We start from the raw sequence: 17,439 nt of genomic DNA on the forward strand, positions 1-17,439 counted from the left end.
TAGAGAGAATGCAGCTTTAAGACACATTTGCACTGACTTCACTCATCAGAACCGGAGGTTGCTGCCTTGTCCAGAAACAAACGCATTACTTGAAGCTTGACAAGATTCTCTCTTGATCTCGAGAGAATCGGGCCGTTCAAGACACGATCTGAACCTCTGATCCTGGACTGGCGCTGTCACTTCCAATGAATGAGAAGTAACGTGTAGTTTGTTTGTAAAATGTGGTTATGTTCACTGGTGGTGCCGCCAACACCTCACTTCAGTAACAGATTAACAGAACAGTAAGGCTGCTGAATTTTTAACGAGGCATCTGCGGTGTTGAACCCGAAACGCTTCCACACATTACTTCTCAGACGGCTTGGTGTCGTGCTCATCTGTTCAGCACTGCTCGCCTGTTTTCTACATCTTGTGGTAACAGAGAAGAACAAGAGTGCAGTTTACCGACGGGACAACAACAGATCAGTACCACGGATTCATTTTAGAAATGCTTTTTCACAAAATCTGCAACAAAAGAAACAGAAATAGGAGAAACATTAGTGAGACCGTCACAAATCAAAAACTAAATCCCACAATGCACCAGCAGGACAAACTGAACCACCACTGACAGACTATAAACCAACAACACAGGAGAGGTGGACCTGCTCACCCTGCAGCTGGGAGACACAGGCGGTTGTCAGAGAGTTTAAAAGAATAAAAGGAAGGATCTACCCCCGCCACAATAAGAGTCTCAGCTCACTGTGGCTCTTTCATCAGGCTGCTCAGAGATAAGGAGGCCACAGACGAGGCAACAATGAGACATGCTTACCTCCATACACTTCTATAACCGAGACCGGCTAACAGCTTAACACACACACACACACACACACACACACACGCACGCAGTCCTGACAGACACACACACACACACACACACACACACACACACGCACACACACGCACACGCACACGCACACACACGCCATCAACTCTGCAGCACCATAAGGATGCAGCTCTGGGCTTTTACAGCACATTTACTGTCCGGTTTGGTCCCAGTTTTCCAGCAATACGAGCTCCGATAAACCTGCCGACACAATCCAGCCTGTGTGAGTGCAGCGGTACACGAGTTCAGTGTGTTTGACCAATCAGCAACGGCCATCTCTGCAAACCCCAGCCTGAAACCTCCTGCACTTTCACAAAGTACTCGATGATGCAGAAGAATCTTGCACACTGAAGTTTTATGAACAAATAAAAAACAACATGACGGTCGACCAGACAGAGAAACTCAATTTAAAGCTTCAGAGTATTTTTTAAATCCATGGAATAGATTTTATATCATATTTACTGAAGCTGACGTCATCCGGCGTCTCATTGAAACCTGAGTTTATTTGTCAAAAAAGGGATTCTGTGTCTGAACGGCACATTGAGTGCCAAATACATTCGTTCTGCATTTTGCAGACCACCAGTACATCCAACTCAGTCTCATGGCAGCAATAGTCTTGAAGGTTTTGGTAACAAAACCACATAATTAGCTTTAGGAAAACTGTTACCAAAGTTAGGTTGAGGCAACAAAACAACTACCGTGAAACCACAGCGCGGTGTCGAAACATATTCTGTCTCCCGGTTGAACATCCTGTTTGTTGGACCCGTCCAGCTCACCAACACTCGTCTTTCTGGATATTATAAACTACGTCCCATATAAAAATAATGAATTCATCATTAACACGTAAAAAACCTAAAAACAGACAATTCATGTCCCAGTCCATTGCATTCGTGATTATTTCACAACCTTCCATGATACTGTGCCGATATATAATGATTAATCACAATAAATGTAGACAACTTCTGCTAGAAATACACAAAAAGATGGTTTCCTGCTGTGACTGACAGGTTGCTGGTTCTATTCCTTGTAGCATTACTGCCCTTTAAAGTACAACAGCTCTGAACTCACTTCTACATGTGAACCAGCAGCCGCTCAGACCTCATCCAGGAACAATCGAACAGCTGATGCACACAGACACACAGACGCTGGAGCGTTACCTTCAATGACAGTCTTCAGGATGAAGTTGTCAGACGCCAACGACACCAGCGGGCCTTTACGGACCACTTTCCCCTGGAGAGATATAAAAAAACAAAACACTTAAGACACAAACTGGAAAGCACTTCAGATCCCACTGCAGAGTCTCACTGAGGAGCCTGTCAGCTGATCAAAGCCCCGGCAGAGAAGTGAGCGGCGTTGATGAGCGCCTCGGAGGAGTGAGCCGCGAGGCAGAAGGTGGATTATTCCAGAGAACGAGAAAATAGCCTTGTGTGAAAAACAAACTGGTGAAGAGGTTGTGGCAGGTGACAGATAGATGAAAAAGGAATCCTGAGAAGAAGAGAAGACCTCTGACAATCAGTGAAGGAAACTAACATTTGTGGGGTTTTTCTTCCATTTGTTTTTCTCCAAATCAACTCTTGGGCTTCATCCGACAGTTTGGTATTGTCCCTGAACTGGCCCGTCTTTGTGGTATTACGTATATACTCGGCAAACGGTCGGGAGGTTCATTCAAATGAAGCAGCGCGACAGCGAGTGAGCTGTTGGCATTTTCTCTCGTGAACATTGGCTCTCACATCGTCAGGATCCAGAGGCTGTACGCCTCTCTGAGAACACCTGCGAACTCTGCACGGCAGCGTTCAAACCTACAAGCTTCTATTCAATTCAATGTATTTGTATCGGCCAAAAGCACACATTTGCCTCAGAGGGCTTTACAGTCTGTACAGTGTTGGACCTCCTCTGTCCCGGGACCTGTATTCTGCAGAAACACTGTTGTGCTCCTCGTGTGTGGCTGAAGCTTTAGATCTGAGTCGATGGAACACACAAACTTCATTCCTGAAGGTAAAGAGTGTAGATGGAGAAGTAGTGGATGAAGTACTCAGGTCTTGTACATAAGTAAACGTAGCAATACTCTGTCAAAAGAGCAATAATATTAATAAAAGTATAACTTTTCCACATTTAAAGGTCTAAAAACGACTAGACCTAATGTAAACTACATTATCGGATTACATAAAGTTCATCTTAATTCATAATAATAATAATAAAGTAGCAGAAAATGGAAGTACTCAAAGTGAAAGTACCACTAAAGTGTACGGTGTACATTGCAGGTCGCTGTAAACAAACCTTGACTGTTTTGTCGGAGTAGTCTGTGTTGGTGCCGATGAGCGAGATGGGAACGCTGGTCAGGTGTGCTGGTACCTGGGCGCCTGGCCCCGCCCCCTCCAGCATCACTCGCTGAGGCATGGCGTCACCTGAGGGACATGAACAGAAAGATGAATATCTGTACCAACAACCTGTGTGAGAGTTCAGTCTCTGGTCCTATTCCAGGTTCATCTGGTTCCGTTTCAACCTGAGATCTCTGGAGGGTTTTTGCTTTTCATTTTTTTTTAGGTCTTTTGGTTTCAGGTCCAGTCGGATCGTCCTCCACCGCAGACGACTCATTACCAGCATAAACCCTCCGACAGGAAACACCCAGATCCGTGTGGACAGCGCGGCGGGAGGGTTAGAGTCTGCGAGGCGGTAACACAGAGGAACCCAGGAAAGTGCTGGCCGTGCTCCCAGCAGGTGGCACGGTGCTTCCTGTCACGGCTCGTTAGTTTGATTCTCGGCAGAGTTGACCGGCGAGTCCCTCGGTGGTAATCTCTCTCTCTCTCTCCACCGAGGACGAGGCAGAAGAGCGGGAACAGCCTGCTAGGTACCGCGAGCTGTCCACTCGGCCGTGCAGTCAGCTGCCCGGCCAGACGGAAAACCCGACCGGGAACGAAATAAAATCAAATACACCTCTCTGATATAGACCGGGGGGGGCTGAATTAGAGCAAGATGAGTGATTCATTCACGAGTCCAGAGCTGCTCTGTGTGAAGGTGCCACTGATCTGACCTACAGCTGCTACACGTCACTCCTCAGTCTGACCTGAAGACCCCTCAGAGGTTCAGTCTCGCCTTCACCTGCAGCTCAGATGATTTCAAATAGTCCTGTTTTTATTGTGCTCACACAAGAGTTACACAAAGACTGTTAGGTACCCAGAGCCGACATCAGGTGTCTGGTCAGTCTAGTCGTCAGATAATCGGCAAAACATTTTAAATTGACAAAGAAATTGAACTTCGTGCCAATGTAGGGAGGCAGCATGTATTTGAGGGCCTCACAGGAAGTCATAGGACTCAGGATTGGTCTCTTTATGGCTTTTGACGTTAAATTCTTTGAGCAACAAATCCACCCGTTTGCAGATGAGACCGATCGCTTTCTGTCCCCCGAGATCCGACGAGCTGATCCGCTTTTCCTTCTTTTCTCCTCAACCGCACAACGTTCATTCCCGTGTAGTGTTCTCTGTCTCACTTCCACATTAAATTGCAGATTTCTTCAATAGAAATTGTTAACTTTAGCTTACAGCATGAGCATTGATGGCTCGCAATACCTACCAGAATCCTAACGATACCCATAATAATAAGACACGTGCAGCGTTGTATCTAATGACAACAGCTGCATGTTGCTTTAAGTGTGATGTTTTATGGTGAATGTTGATGTTTTTATATGACTGAAGAAGCTTTAATACCGCCGTTGACAAACCTGCACTTCAGCTGCTTAAGCTGACGTTCATTTCTCACCCTGAATCAATAACTCAAGAGGATGATGTGTGCTTCTAAGTTTCCTTTTGGCTTTACATCTGATATTAATCTGCTGCCAGTGATGGTTTCTAATAAAAAAAAAATAAAAACAGACAAATTACCTATTCTGTGGGAATCAAGGAATGTTGCCTAAGTGGAAACTAGCCATCGCAACCCAACCCAACCCAAGATGGCATCCTTTAATATACAACTATAATGAAATCCTCCAGGAGACTCCTGAGTGTTATCATTAGAAGACATCTTTTAAATGCTGATTGACAAAAGATGAACTCCGACACACCGCATCCCGCTGGCGACAAAAACCCACCAGTGTGATAAAACCCAGACTGCTGGAGCCTGCAGCAGCCGACCCGCGGCCTCCCGCAGCCAGCCGACCCGCGGCCTCCCGCAGCCAGCCGACCCGCGGCCTCCCGCAGCCAGCCGACCCGCGGCCTCCTGCAGCTGATTTGTTTGTCAGCTTCAGTAAATGAATGGTAGACCGAGTCTCCTGCACGCAGCAGCAGAGACATATCAGAGAGTTGGCGGCGGTAAACAGTCGGCTGATCTCCCGCCGCGGGACGGCAGCTGATCCCTGCAAAATGTGGAGGCCGGGCCACCCAGAGCAGACGGTCGGCCTTCCCTGCTCCTCCGAGCGTCACCGAAAAAAACAAACCCCCACTGCTCGGCTGCTCCGGGACGCTCATTAACTCGGAGGGTGACTCAAGTTCACCCCGACAACGCGCTTCACGAGGAGGCTGAGAGGCTGAGCTCAGTGCAGCAGCTGGGACTGAAGACCAGACTGTTGGGGAGGGAGGACAGACTCGAGTATCACAGATCTGTTCCCCTCACGGGACAGAGCGACCTGCTGAAGTGCCACTGAGCAAGAGCAGCAAATGTCATTCAATTTTGTTTCAAAACACAAGCAAACGCATGAAAAATACGAGTCACTTTCATGATTATTTGACTGACAAAATCAATAAACAATTCAGACTTTTTTTTGCATCATATCAAACTAAAGAAAATCTTTTTCTTACTGCAGGATTTGACACACAATCATGACACAAGTCAAGTAAGAAGAAGTTAAGTGAGGCGATGTCTGTCTGAGAGGCTGTCGCGATCTAAAATGTAAAATGTAAAGGCCATAAAGTTACTAAAGCAACAAAAAAACATTTTTGTTGCCTTGCTAGAAAATCCGATGAGATAAAAATACAAGACCGGAGCAAACATGTAAATAACCTAGCTTTTATGTTGGCTATTACAATACATTTTTATAATTTGTGAGGGGCCCAGAGACTAAATAAGAAGTGGACGTAGTCAACGTGACGACACCCATTGGTTTGTGGACTGATGTTTTGAAGCCACATTTCGGCCGTCGCCATCTTGTTTATTTGCAACCAGAAGTGATACGAAAGGGGTGGAGCTAAGTATAATCGAACGCTGAATAGGCGACCAAAATTAATGCAAAATAACTTTCCTGAAGTGAAAATGCACTGTGAAAGGGTTCAAGTTGGAACACAAACAGACAACTCCCAGACCAGACAACGCCATGGAAGAGACCTGTCAATCACTGTGTAGCCCCGCCCTAAAGCATCCCCTGCTTTATGGTCTGTTTGACTCTAAATGGACCATAATGTACTAAATGAACATCATGCTGTATTGAAGAAGACTTGAAACTAGAGATTGAGACCATCAACTCATGTTTACAATGTTTACTGAGGTAATAAATCAAGAGAGAAGTAGAGTCATTTTCTCATAGACTTCTATACAACCAGACTTCTTTTTCAACATTGGCTTCATTTTTCAGACGTGGGGGCCGTGTGAATGTTTGCAGACTGGATTTGGAACCTGTGGCGGTAGTTTGTGGTCTTGGCCACACATAGAATATTTGCCTCTACATTTGGGCCTCTCGTCCACACGTAAACAAATGTTTAGGTCAAGCGTTTGGGAAACAATAACGGCTCCACCTAAATTTGCGAACGCCCTTGAAAGGTGAACAAATAGCCAAATATGTGTCTATAACTATGAATAAATAATTAGACACTACTATGTGTGTTGTTAAGTTACTGCCGCCGCCAAAAGTCAATAAGCTCGGACAGCTGGAATGTTTTTCGTTCCTGTGGATGATGATATTTTGTAAAACAAATGTCGTAGTGAGGAAACCTCCAGAGAATCGTCACCTGACTCAGCAGCCTATAAAACAAACAGTAAACTCTACAGGACTCTCTCCACTGTGAGGAAATCTAAACTCTCTGAAGTCTCGGTTTTCCTCGTTAATTATGAACAGAGGTGAACTCCAAACGCACTCGGCTCAGCGCTGGCTGCCACCTGAAGGTTCATTTGGTCCGACATAAAACCTCCAGCTGCTCACGCTCCAGCGGTTTCACCGACTGAATTAATACAAAATAAAAGTCACACGACTCAGCAGGTGATCTCGGGTTGTTTTTTGTTTTTTTAATCAGGTATGGAGCAGCTTGCGAGCGCAGAGCGGTGGGAGTGTGTCGAGGGAGAGCAGCTCTGCAGCGCTCAGACAACCCCATTTATTAAAACCCATTTAAAAAAAACTCTTCAGCGCCGGTCAGAGAAGAGACCCTGGACACACACTCTTGTTTAAAATGTCTCACATCCGCAGAACATTTACTCCAGGAACATTTAATAAAAAGGAACTTTTCCTCTTTTTTTGTTTGTTGTCTTCTCGTCTCACATGGGGACCGAAGAGCCATCGAAGTGACAGAATTCTCACAAACTCAGTGTTTCCCCATCGGCTTAGTGGGAGTTTTTAGCCTCTTTCAGCACATAGTTTTGGTTTTACTTCACATTTATTGTGTTTAAAATCACAGTTTTTTCTGATAATCCTACTGGAAAAATACTCGCCCAGCACCAACCAGTCTCTCACTGTGTCCGTCTGTCTAACTGGTGAAGAAAGACAAACATCAGCTGCTAAAGAGACGTAAAAGTAGAGTGAATATTGGACCTTTATTTATCTGTTGCACACAAACACCACCCCACTCTAAAAATACACAACTTACTGGTTTTTTAGGGTGAACTGATAACATGTTTTGGGGTTGTTTTTGTTCGGGTGATAACGTGCTCATTAGTGGTGCAACGGATCATAAAAGGTTTGGATCGGATCACGGATCAGAGTCACGGATCGGATCAGGACAAAGTAAAGTAATGAATGGAGCAGATATAACTTTTAGAGATTCCTGATCACGTGCTTTTGCTGTCGATACTAATTGCAGATCATTGATGATCCACATTGCTGTTTTGATTATAGCAGCTGGTCTACTTTTGATGCGTTTATAAAAACAAACAATTCAAATGATAAGGAAATAAAAGATTGCATTTCTATGGATTAAAACAAATCTTGTCATTAGTAGTTTTAATGATGCATTATAATCTGCTTAGAGCTGTGTAAACAGACCATAATTCATCTATTTATGTTGTTCAAACAGCTATAATTAGTCAGGTTTCTCACCAACACTAGATTTTAAGAGATTACATGTGAACACATCACGATGACGTTAGAATATATTTAGCGGTGCTGCCACCGTCCTGTCAGTCTAAACACTGATTGGTTGTTTACAATGTAACATCCTCAGAGATCAGAGACATGAACGCAGATACTTTCAATATTTGACTGAATATTGGAGGATAACGATCGTCAGTAAAACTCTATTTCACACTGTAAAGGTTGACGTTACACTGTGCGGTTCACATGTGTGGAGAACCCCGAGGGGTCACTACAGATCACAGATCGACAGGGAATTGAACCTCTAACCCTGACAGTGTTAGTGCCTATTCAAGCTACTTTGAATCCACCAGAATGAAATGTCAAACTGAAGAACATTTTCTCTTTTTGTGTTTAATGATCAGAAGAGGCTTAACATAGTGAGAAGAACTGGAGGAGGTACAACGATACACACCGTCTGTGCAGCCGAGATACGTTTTTGGCCGCACAAATCATCCGTCTTATCTCCTCAACCCCCCGGGTAGAAAACACAGATCTAACAAACAAAGAGAAGAGGATGTTTCCATGCAGACTGGAGGAGCTTCCTCTGCAGTAGTAATCCTCCCTGAGGGCAGTGAGAGATGAACCGTCTCTGCACCGTCCACAGAGAAAGAGGACAGCAGTCAGCTGTGCAGTCAAGCCACAGATGTGCGTGAACAACACCACGATCGGGGCAGCAACTCCGGGCTGTCATCAAAGTGTTAGCCGTACGCCGTTAGCGGAGATGTGCTGAGGTTAGCGCAACAAGCTGATTGGTGTGAGAGTCAGCCACACTGTGGAGGGTGTACAAGAAACGGCCGAGCTGGAAGACCAAGCCTTTAAGTTCCTGGTTAGCCACAAACACAACAGCGAGAGAGAGAGAAGTGTTTAAAACAAGCACGCCGTATCACCGCTGCTTTTAAGGGGACGTGAATTGAAACACATCCAACATGCAACAGCATCACCCAGATGTGTCAATCACCAGGATGGGAAAAAAAGCCACCTATTGGGGTGTTTATAGCATGAAAGCCTTTACACACCTTTATTGTGAAAGGTGAGAGTGGAAGGAGTGGATCTGGTCTGTGCTGCGAGGAGTAATACAGTTAAGTATTGATGAGGTCTGGAGTTAGCGGCTCTGCTATCAGTACTTTCTTAGTTCTGGAGTGAGACCTCCTCTCTCTGTCTCTTTGTCTCTCTGTCTCTTTGTCTCAGTACAGCATGAGACTCACATCATGGCAGAGAAGGAATAGATGCTTTATTGTTTGGTCTATGAAACTGAGCCAAGATGTTTAGCAGCTCTGCCAGTTGTCAGGAGACCATGAAGTCACAGTCCAGGTCCCTCTGCCACCGATGCCATTAATACGAGTCTAACGATGTCTGATTAGTGATTTTAATTCAGACTAACTTCAGTCTTGTTTGACGAGCTTTCTGTTTGCTTCCTGCAACATGCTGTTCATAGTGACTAAAGCAAAGCACGTGTACCATGAGCCGCATGAAGTCTGACTTCATCATCAGGATTTGATTATTCTTAACAGCAATTTTGTTGTAAGTTTTATTCACCAAAGTACCACTGTGTATAAAAGTAACTGTGATTCTTGTTATTTCTGGTTTTATAACGGTTTTGTTTTATTCTTAAACACACCTTAGTGACTATTATGAGAAATCGATCATTGATTAGTTCCAGGAGAGTCCAGAGCTCCACATGTTCTAATACGTTAAAGAAGAAGCTCACCGCTGCTGGTGACATTTTAAAAGTTCTCCTCAAGACGCACAGTTACAGAAACAAACACTAAATGATGTCGTATGTTTCTGTGCTTATAGGAGCAGATTGTTTGGGGGGGGGGGGGAAGCTTTGCAATATTGAGACAGTGAGTCAGTGACTGCAGGCCCCACAGTGACCGGCTTTATAGGATTAAAGCTGTCAGATGATAAGACGACAGAATCAACAGCTCTGTAATTACTGCATCAGAGGAGATGACAACTTAATAATATTTAAATGCACAAAGGTATTCTGAATAAAACATCTCTCACAGCGATGTAATGCATCAGGAAGTGCAGACATTAAAATGACATCACATCAGGGTGAGAGAGTAAAGAAAGGCAGACTGAAGGCGACTTGTGTCGGCATCGTGATTCATTCTCAAACTTCCCCTGAATGAACTCAAGTAACAGAGACTACTGAAATACAGGCGCTGAGAGAGGTTTGGCACAAATCCTTGAGGTGGATCTTAATTGCCTGCACTGCGACGTCTCACCTGATAACTTCAGAATAAAGTACATTTCCACAGCAGTAATCCCATCAGTACAACAACAGTCATGTTCTCCCCTCTGCTGAGGTTAACATGCTCTCATTCAGGGTCAGTGTTACAGCGCCGTCAGCGACACTAAACACCTTCCTGCAGATGTTTCACATTAAAAGGCCCGACAGTAAGAGGATGGAGAGCATCCTTTGAGTTGGCTTTTATTGTGAAAGCACCTGATTTGACTCTTTGCTGAGAAACATAAATCTCTTTCCAACATCTCTGGGTAACGAGCATCACTGTTACACAAAGATGAACCATGAAGAGCTCCAAAACCACTAAACCTGTGGAGCAGAGAGGGAGCGATGACCGACTGCTGGCCGAAGCTACGCTGCGATTGGCCAGTCCGTGTTTGAGGGGCGGGACTTAGCAAAGGGTCAGTTGTTTTACTTCCATATGAAGTATTTTAAGTTTCAGTCATCAAATACCGACTAAGGTTGTATATTCTGACTTTCTCAGCAACGTTAAGAACAAAGCCTGGATATAAATTGACAGGTCACTAACAGAGACAACAACAACAGGACTCCTCCGCAGCCCAAATATGGTCGCTTCCTTTCCTGGTTGCAAAGCAAAAAAACAAAAGCAAGATGGCGACGGACAAAATACCGAAATCGAGGCCGTCTATGAGACGAAACACATCAGACAAGAGAGCGACAGCCGAGATGAGACGCTGCCTCTCGGTAAACACAAACTCCACATCTGCATCATCTTTTGCCTTTCCCTCGGTGTGTTGGGAAGCAAAAAGAAAAGGATGATTGTCCCAGTGTACTACCACACCACAGCCACTTCCTGCTCTGCTGTGATACAGTCCTATGAATCCAACTCCAGGTGCATGTTGTAGTCTGTTATCTGTACATGAAGCATAATTCATGTTTCTACATGAACATAATCTGATCACATAATGCTCGTTATCCTTCAGGGTTCTTTGTTCCTCCTCCCGAGTCAGCCAGGTGAGTTCAGTCAAAAACAAAAGCCTGATAGCGCCTCGAGCAGCCAGCGAGGCGGAGAGCAGAAATAACCAGGTGGCACAGTCTGATGAAATGAAAGTCTAATGCCCCCCCCCCCCCCATAAAGCCATCCAGCAGGAGGTGGCCGGGGTCAGGCATTGAGTGATAGGTTCCGCAGAGAGCAGGAGGCAGCGCTGGACTTTTGAACTCTCCCAGGTGGGAGGAGACGGGTGGACTGAGCTTCCTTTAGAGATCCTAAATATTCTGCAGAGGAACCCTAACCCTACCCCTACCCTCCTAACCTACCCTCCTAACCTAACCCTACCCTCCTAACCTAACCCTACCCCTACCCTAACCCCCTAACCTAACCCTACCCTCCTAACCTAACCCTACCCTAACCCAACCCTACCCTAACCCCCTAACCTAACCCTACCCTCCTAACCTAACCCTACCCTAACCCCCTAACCTAACCCTACCCTCCTAACCTAACCCTACCCTAACCCCCTAACCTAACCCTAACCCTACCCCCCTAACCCCCTAACCAGGAGCTGAATGAGAGGACGTCCACGTCGGGCCTACGATGAGATTATGAAACGATCGTCGAGTCTTCTTACTGCATCAAAATGTTTCTAAACATGATTTATTTTCTCTCACTGTGACTGTCTGCTATTTTTAAAACATTGCATATTTGCAATGATTCATAATGCAATATTAGTAACAAATAGATGAGATGTGTTAACTGGACGGTTGAATAAAAAACCTGATAAATGACTGTAACAAAGTTGCTCCCTTTGTTCTTTTGTTCTGATCCGACCTGTGATTTTATGATCCTAGTTATCACTCAGCATATAGCCGGCCGTGTGAAGCCTTCAGTCAGTCGGCTATAAGACAACGTTCCTCTGTCTCCTACTTCTATGTGATCACGCAGATCGAACGGCACAGCTGAACGTCACAACCATAAAACAATCACATGGTCAGCTGACCTGTCTGTCTGTCTCACTCCTCGCCAGATGTTCGCTGTGATGAAGAGTTTTGTTGTTTGCCAACTAAAAAGGGGAGAAGAAGAAGAAGAAGAAGAGATTTCAGGTTGCTCAGGCGTCTCCACATAAAGCAACATGGAATGTGGACGCAAATCATTGTCAAAAAGCAGGAAAATATTAGATAAAAACATGACTCTTAACATTCATTCTATCGTCTCACTGCCCTTCAGCTGAGTTTCCCTCAAGATATAAATGAGTGAAGTGATCTCCGTCTCTCTCCAGTCAAAACTTTTCTCTTTTATTGAGACCTGCTGCTCTGATCGATGAGTGCAGCGTGGACGTACGATGTCACCGATCAATCACCGGCCGAGCTGAATCCTGACGCTCGCTCTGACGCCTCCTCTGTGCTCTCCAGACGAGTCATGCTGTAAACACAGGTCCTTTACTGTGTGGTGCAGCGCTACTGCTCATATTCACAGAGGCTTCATAAAACTTTATATTACACTTCATGAAAATGTCGTAGTTTCCTTTAATTATTTGTCTTTTCTTCTGGAGGCGCTCCTGTCAAGAGCTTTTTAAAGGATCATTAGGCAGATTTAAAGACACAGACGGAGCTCATTTGAGTTAAGTATAGCACATAAATGGCTCGCACTAGTACATGTCGGCCCTGACTGCGTCTAAAAGTTCTACTTGTTAAGGATTTAATTTGTCCAAAGACCCCGAGTCTCATCGCTCATCATTTTGGCCTTCGTTTCTTTTAGTGTCCGACTGAAACATCAGCCGGGAAATATAATCCAGCCATGATGTTATAAAAATCAAGCCTCATGTTCGCCATTTTGGCCGTCGCCATCTTGGTTTATGCAACCGGTGAACAGAAGCGACCATATTTAATGTCCAGACACAAAGACGTATTTGGTGGAGAAACCTAGTGTGTAATGTTTCACCAGAGAGACATTATGAGCTCCACGTCACTAGATGATTCCCGTTCTGTGTTCATGAACACAACGTCAGTTAAACCAGTGACCGTGTTAACTGGTGACTCTCAGCCGAATGCGACTACGGCTGCTCGTGCTGACAGCAGCTGTTGAAAACACCAATAGAACATGTAGGTCTCCTCGTAAAAGCCTTCATCTATTTTAAATACGGACTCCTCTGTGTTTATTATCTTTACCGAACATTTACGGAACTTACTGCGAGAAACCACGGACGCATTCGGCTGAGAGTCACCAGTTAACACGGTCACTGGTTTAACTGAAACACCTGCTGCGTCTGAATTCTGTGGAACTTGAGTCCACTGTTGGAACAACCAGACATTTTGATGCTGTTATATGCACACACATATATTTGTTGACGTTGCACTGACAATATGACACCATATTACATTTTGATGTATTTACAAATTAACTTGGCTGATGTGAGGCATTGTTTTTGGTCAGGCACTTGTATTAGATGGTTCCAAATCACGTATCTTATAGTGACGTCTTCTTCTGCTCAGACACCGTTTACTTTAATATTTAAAGAATATAAATGATGAAAAAAAACAACTGCAGTGCGGTTAACAAGCTCTCATTCGTGCATAAGAAGCAACCAACGATCGATCTCAGACAGATGCATCAAACTACTACAAACACTGAGTCACTGCAGAAGAAAACATGCCAAGTTGCTTGCAACAATATCAGCAACGTGCTGCCTGATGTTTTACTTCTAATGTATGTCAACACAAGCTGGGGCTGAGCCACTGCACGGTTAACAACACGCTGGTCCACAGAGGGTCCTCCTGATCCGAGACTAACTCACACTATTAAGAAAATATGACTTGTTTTGTTTTTTATACTTAAGAACTAAACATCCTGATCCACACTCCAGACCAGCAGGTGGCGGTAATGCACCAATTCATGGTTTGCCAACCGCCAATAAACCTCAAAGAAGAAGAAGAAGAAGAAGAAGAAGAGAATCCTCCTGTTTAGCAGAGCATAATCTTCTTTAAGTAGCATTCATGAGAAATAACTTCCACACATTTAACGTCAACAGGAATGTAGAGATGTGTATAACGTATAAAACATACTCTACGTGTACGCATGCGTGTGGCAATAAGAACATACATCTTAAACACTGAGTTTTTAGATGGAGTCTGGCCACAAGTTCAAGCTGACACGAGACAGCTTCTACAAACTAATGAACAACATTTCACAGGATGCGTTTAATGAAACGAACCACTGCGTGGACGTAAACACGACATTACATGCAGGAAACGAAGAGAAACACTCACGACTGCACGAGTCCGCTTTGTTTTCCCCCGCTTGGTTTCGAAATGACAGGGTGCTGTACTGCGCATGCGTGTTGCGAACCGGATAGCACGACTTCTATATATACCAACAATGAACACAGACAATAATAATAATAATATAAAATACAAGGTAGCCAGAGAATAATATTATACACAAAAAGAAAAATATAAAATTAAAGTTGTATAAATAATTACATTAAATCCTTATAATTTAGCCTACATATAAAACGTTTTTTATTAAAGTCATGTTTAATTAGTGAAACCAAAGAAAAGTTTATTAACTTAAACATTGTTTCTTTTACTAACACTTGAATAAAATGATAAATCTCAAGTTTTTCTCAACGCTCAAATTTCCATCTTTATTCACAATTTATTGCAACTGCTTTTAGTTCTTACTTGTCAACTAATTCTTCTAACAATGATTTTCAACCTACCTGAGAATTAAACACTTTATTCACACTTGAAGGGACGGTACGTAACATTTAGGGGGGTTAATTGGCAGCCGTGGAATAAAATATTCATAACTATGTTTTAAGCAGTGTATAATTTCTAAAGCAGTATTTAGTTGATTGCAATCTGGAAATCACCACTAGAGGCGACTAAATCTTACACACTGGGTATTTAAACGTCAAATAACTTTGTAATTCCTTTCATCTCTTTGACTTAATGTTTAATCTTCATGTTTAATAAAGCAGGCAGCAATGTCCGGTTCTGCAGAGTGAAGCCGATGCATGGGGAAGTGTCTGAAAAGTTTATGGTCAGAGTTTATGGTCTCAATCTCTAGTTTCAAGTCTTCTTCAATACAGCATGATGTTCATTTAGTACATTATGGTCCATTTAGAGTCAAACAGACCATAAAGCAGGGGATGCTATAGGGGCGGGGCTACACCGTGATTGACAGGTCTCTACCATAGGTGTATACGATGTCGCTACGTCACTCCTCCACATTCCAATTATGGTCACTTCCGTTCATCGGTTGCGAATAAAACCAATATGGCGACGGTTGTAATCCAAGATGACGAACTCAAGGCGCCAAAGCAGCCGTCCACAAACCAAAGGGTGACGTCACAATGACTACGTCCACTTCTCACACACAGTTAATGGTTTAAAGCTTGCTAACTCGTCTGGATGGTTGGGGCAAAAACATAACATCTGCCAGCAAGTGCACGCATATTTTTGATGACGTCGGCTGTAAAAGAGTCTTTAGTCTTTATAGCTGATCAGCGGAAGAAAGAGTCGTACCAGAGGTGGCGCTAAAAAACAGATTTTAGTAGATGACAAGTCAGATGATCACCAAAATCGTTACGAATCGTCCTCTGGTGAGCATTGATATCCAGAGTGAATCTGTCAAATTGTTATGGAGATAAATCTCTGTGGAAACATCTGTATCAATCAGAATCATCGCGCAGCGGGCAGAAACAACAACTTCCCTCTCATCAGACGGGCCGCCCGTCATATCCATGTTATGTTATACAGATGGAAACCTCAGACGCGTTTACAACCAGATTACTGACTGTTTAATTAAATTGAATAATGCCAAACACTCAGCGAACCTGTGATGGAGAGGCATAATTCTGCCGCTGCATTAGCAGGAGGCTCATTACTCAGCGCTAATGACTTTCTCCAGCAGAGACACATGAGCGGGCCCGAGGTTCTGTTCCTGCTTTATGTTTTCTAATCAACCGTCCCGCTCTGTGAAGAATATCACCACTAAACTACATGCGTGAAGCTGTCTTTACCATGGAAAACAACTTTCATATTGTTCTATTTGGCCCAGTTGCTGCGTGTGGAAGAGGAGGAGGGGGAGGAGGGGGAGGCCATTAGCTGGATCGTGCGGCTGCATTCAGGTAGGAAATGTGATCCTAAATGTGCACCAGGTAAAGCTGCACATCCAGCACAGATTCGAGATCCACTGGAAGTATTTTGATGTTTGTTCTCTCTGTGTTTTCAGGGTCATGCGTGTTACAGAATGATGAGTGTTGCTCTCGCATCAATTTGAAAGTCAGGCTTTTCTTTCCCATCTGCAGTTTGGCTCATTAACAAAGTCCCGGGACCCTGTCTGACTCTGACATCCCAGAACGATGTACTCTTCACTTCAATAATAGACTTGTTTTTAAACATACTACATATTTGTTATTGTGTTAAATTAGGACCATTTGCGGCCCTTTGCCGTCGTTCTATATATGTCATGAACAGCAAACCTTAAGGCATGAAAACACATCTTCATTTAAATAAAACCACCAACGACAAACCGCGAAAGAATGAACATCAAGTGAAGCACATGACCACACGAATCAAGTTGACACGAGGACATTATGTGATTCAATTGGCTAATTTACATCACGTACAAACTATTTCATAATCATACTACATTTTCAATTCACATTTACTCCAATATTACTTTAATCAAAAAAAGATTATAATACATCTCAAGGCCATGGGCCTGCATCTGAAGTCAAGCTGTTTCTTCATGTTCTGAATGTTAAGCAGCATCCACTGATCTCTCTCCAACACCTTTGTGTCTCTGTGGTCTCGACGCTCTTCATCATACGAATGTGAACAACAGAGCAGTCTGTCCTTGAAGACATTCATGGTGTTGCACTCACTCCTTCAGATGAAAAAGTTCTCTTCTTTCACGCCTCTGCGCCGCTGGCTCATCCCTGGGTAATGTCAGCATAAAAAAATAAAAAATCACCACCGGCTCCACCAAAGTGACTTTTCGTTTGTTTGATTTGGACCAGGCGGCAACCTCCGGTTCTGCCGAGTGAAGCCGATGCTTCATGTGTTAAAGCTGCATTCTCTCTCGTGTCCACCAGGGGGCGA

General features: G+C 44.0%; 1 protein-coding gene across 1 annotated transcript in view; it reads right to left on the bottom strand.

The window, feature by feature from the left end:
• The window catches only part of pot1 (protection of telomeres 1 homolog), a 54,384-nt gene extending 39,733 nt beyond the window's left edge, over nt 1–14,651 (bottom strand). Inside the window, exons 1-4 of the mRNA XM_031857009.1 lie at nt 14,599–14,651; nt 3,137–3,264; nt 1,958–2,089; nt 647–653 (exon numbers count right to left, since the gene is read on the bottom strand). Of these exons, the coding sequence (XP_031712869.1) occupies nt 647–653; nt 1,958–2,089; nt 3,137–3,256 (259 nt within the window). The 5' untranslated portion in view covers nt 3,257–3,264; nt 14,599–14,651. The remainder of the gene's footprint in view (nt 1–646; nt 654–1,957; nt 2,090–3,136; nt 3,265–14,598) is intronic.
• Nucleotides 14,652–17,439: the final 2,788 nt, after the last annotated feature.

This window comes from Anarrhichthys ocellatus, unplaced genomic scaffold (genome assembly GCF_004355925.1).
Source record: "Anarrhichthys ocellatus isolate YVR2014 unplaced genomic scaffold, GSC_Weel_1.0 scaffold2, whole genome shotgun sequence".
Classification (NCBI taxonomy): Eukaryota; Metazoa; Chordata; class Actinopteri; order Perciformes; family Anarhichadidae; genus Anarrhichthys; species Anarrhichthys ocellatus.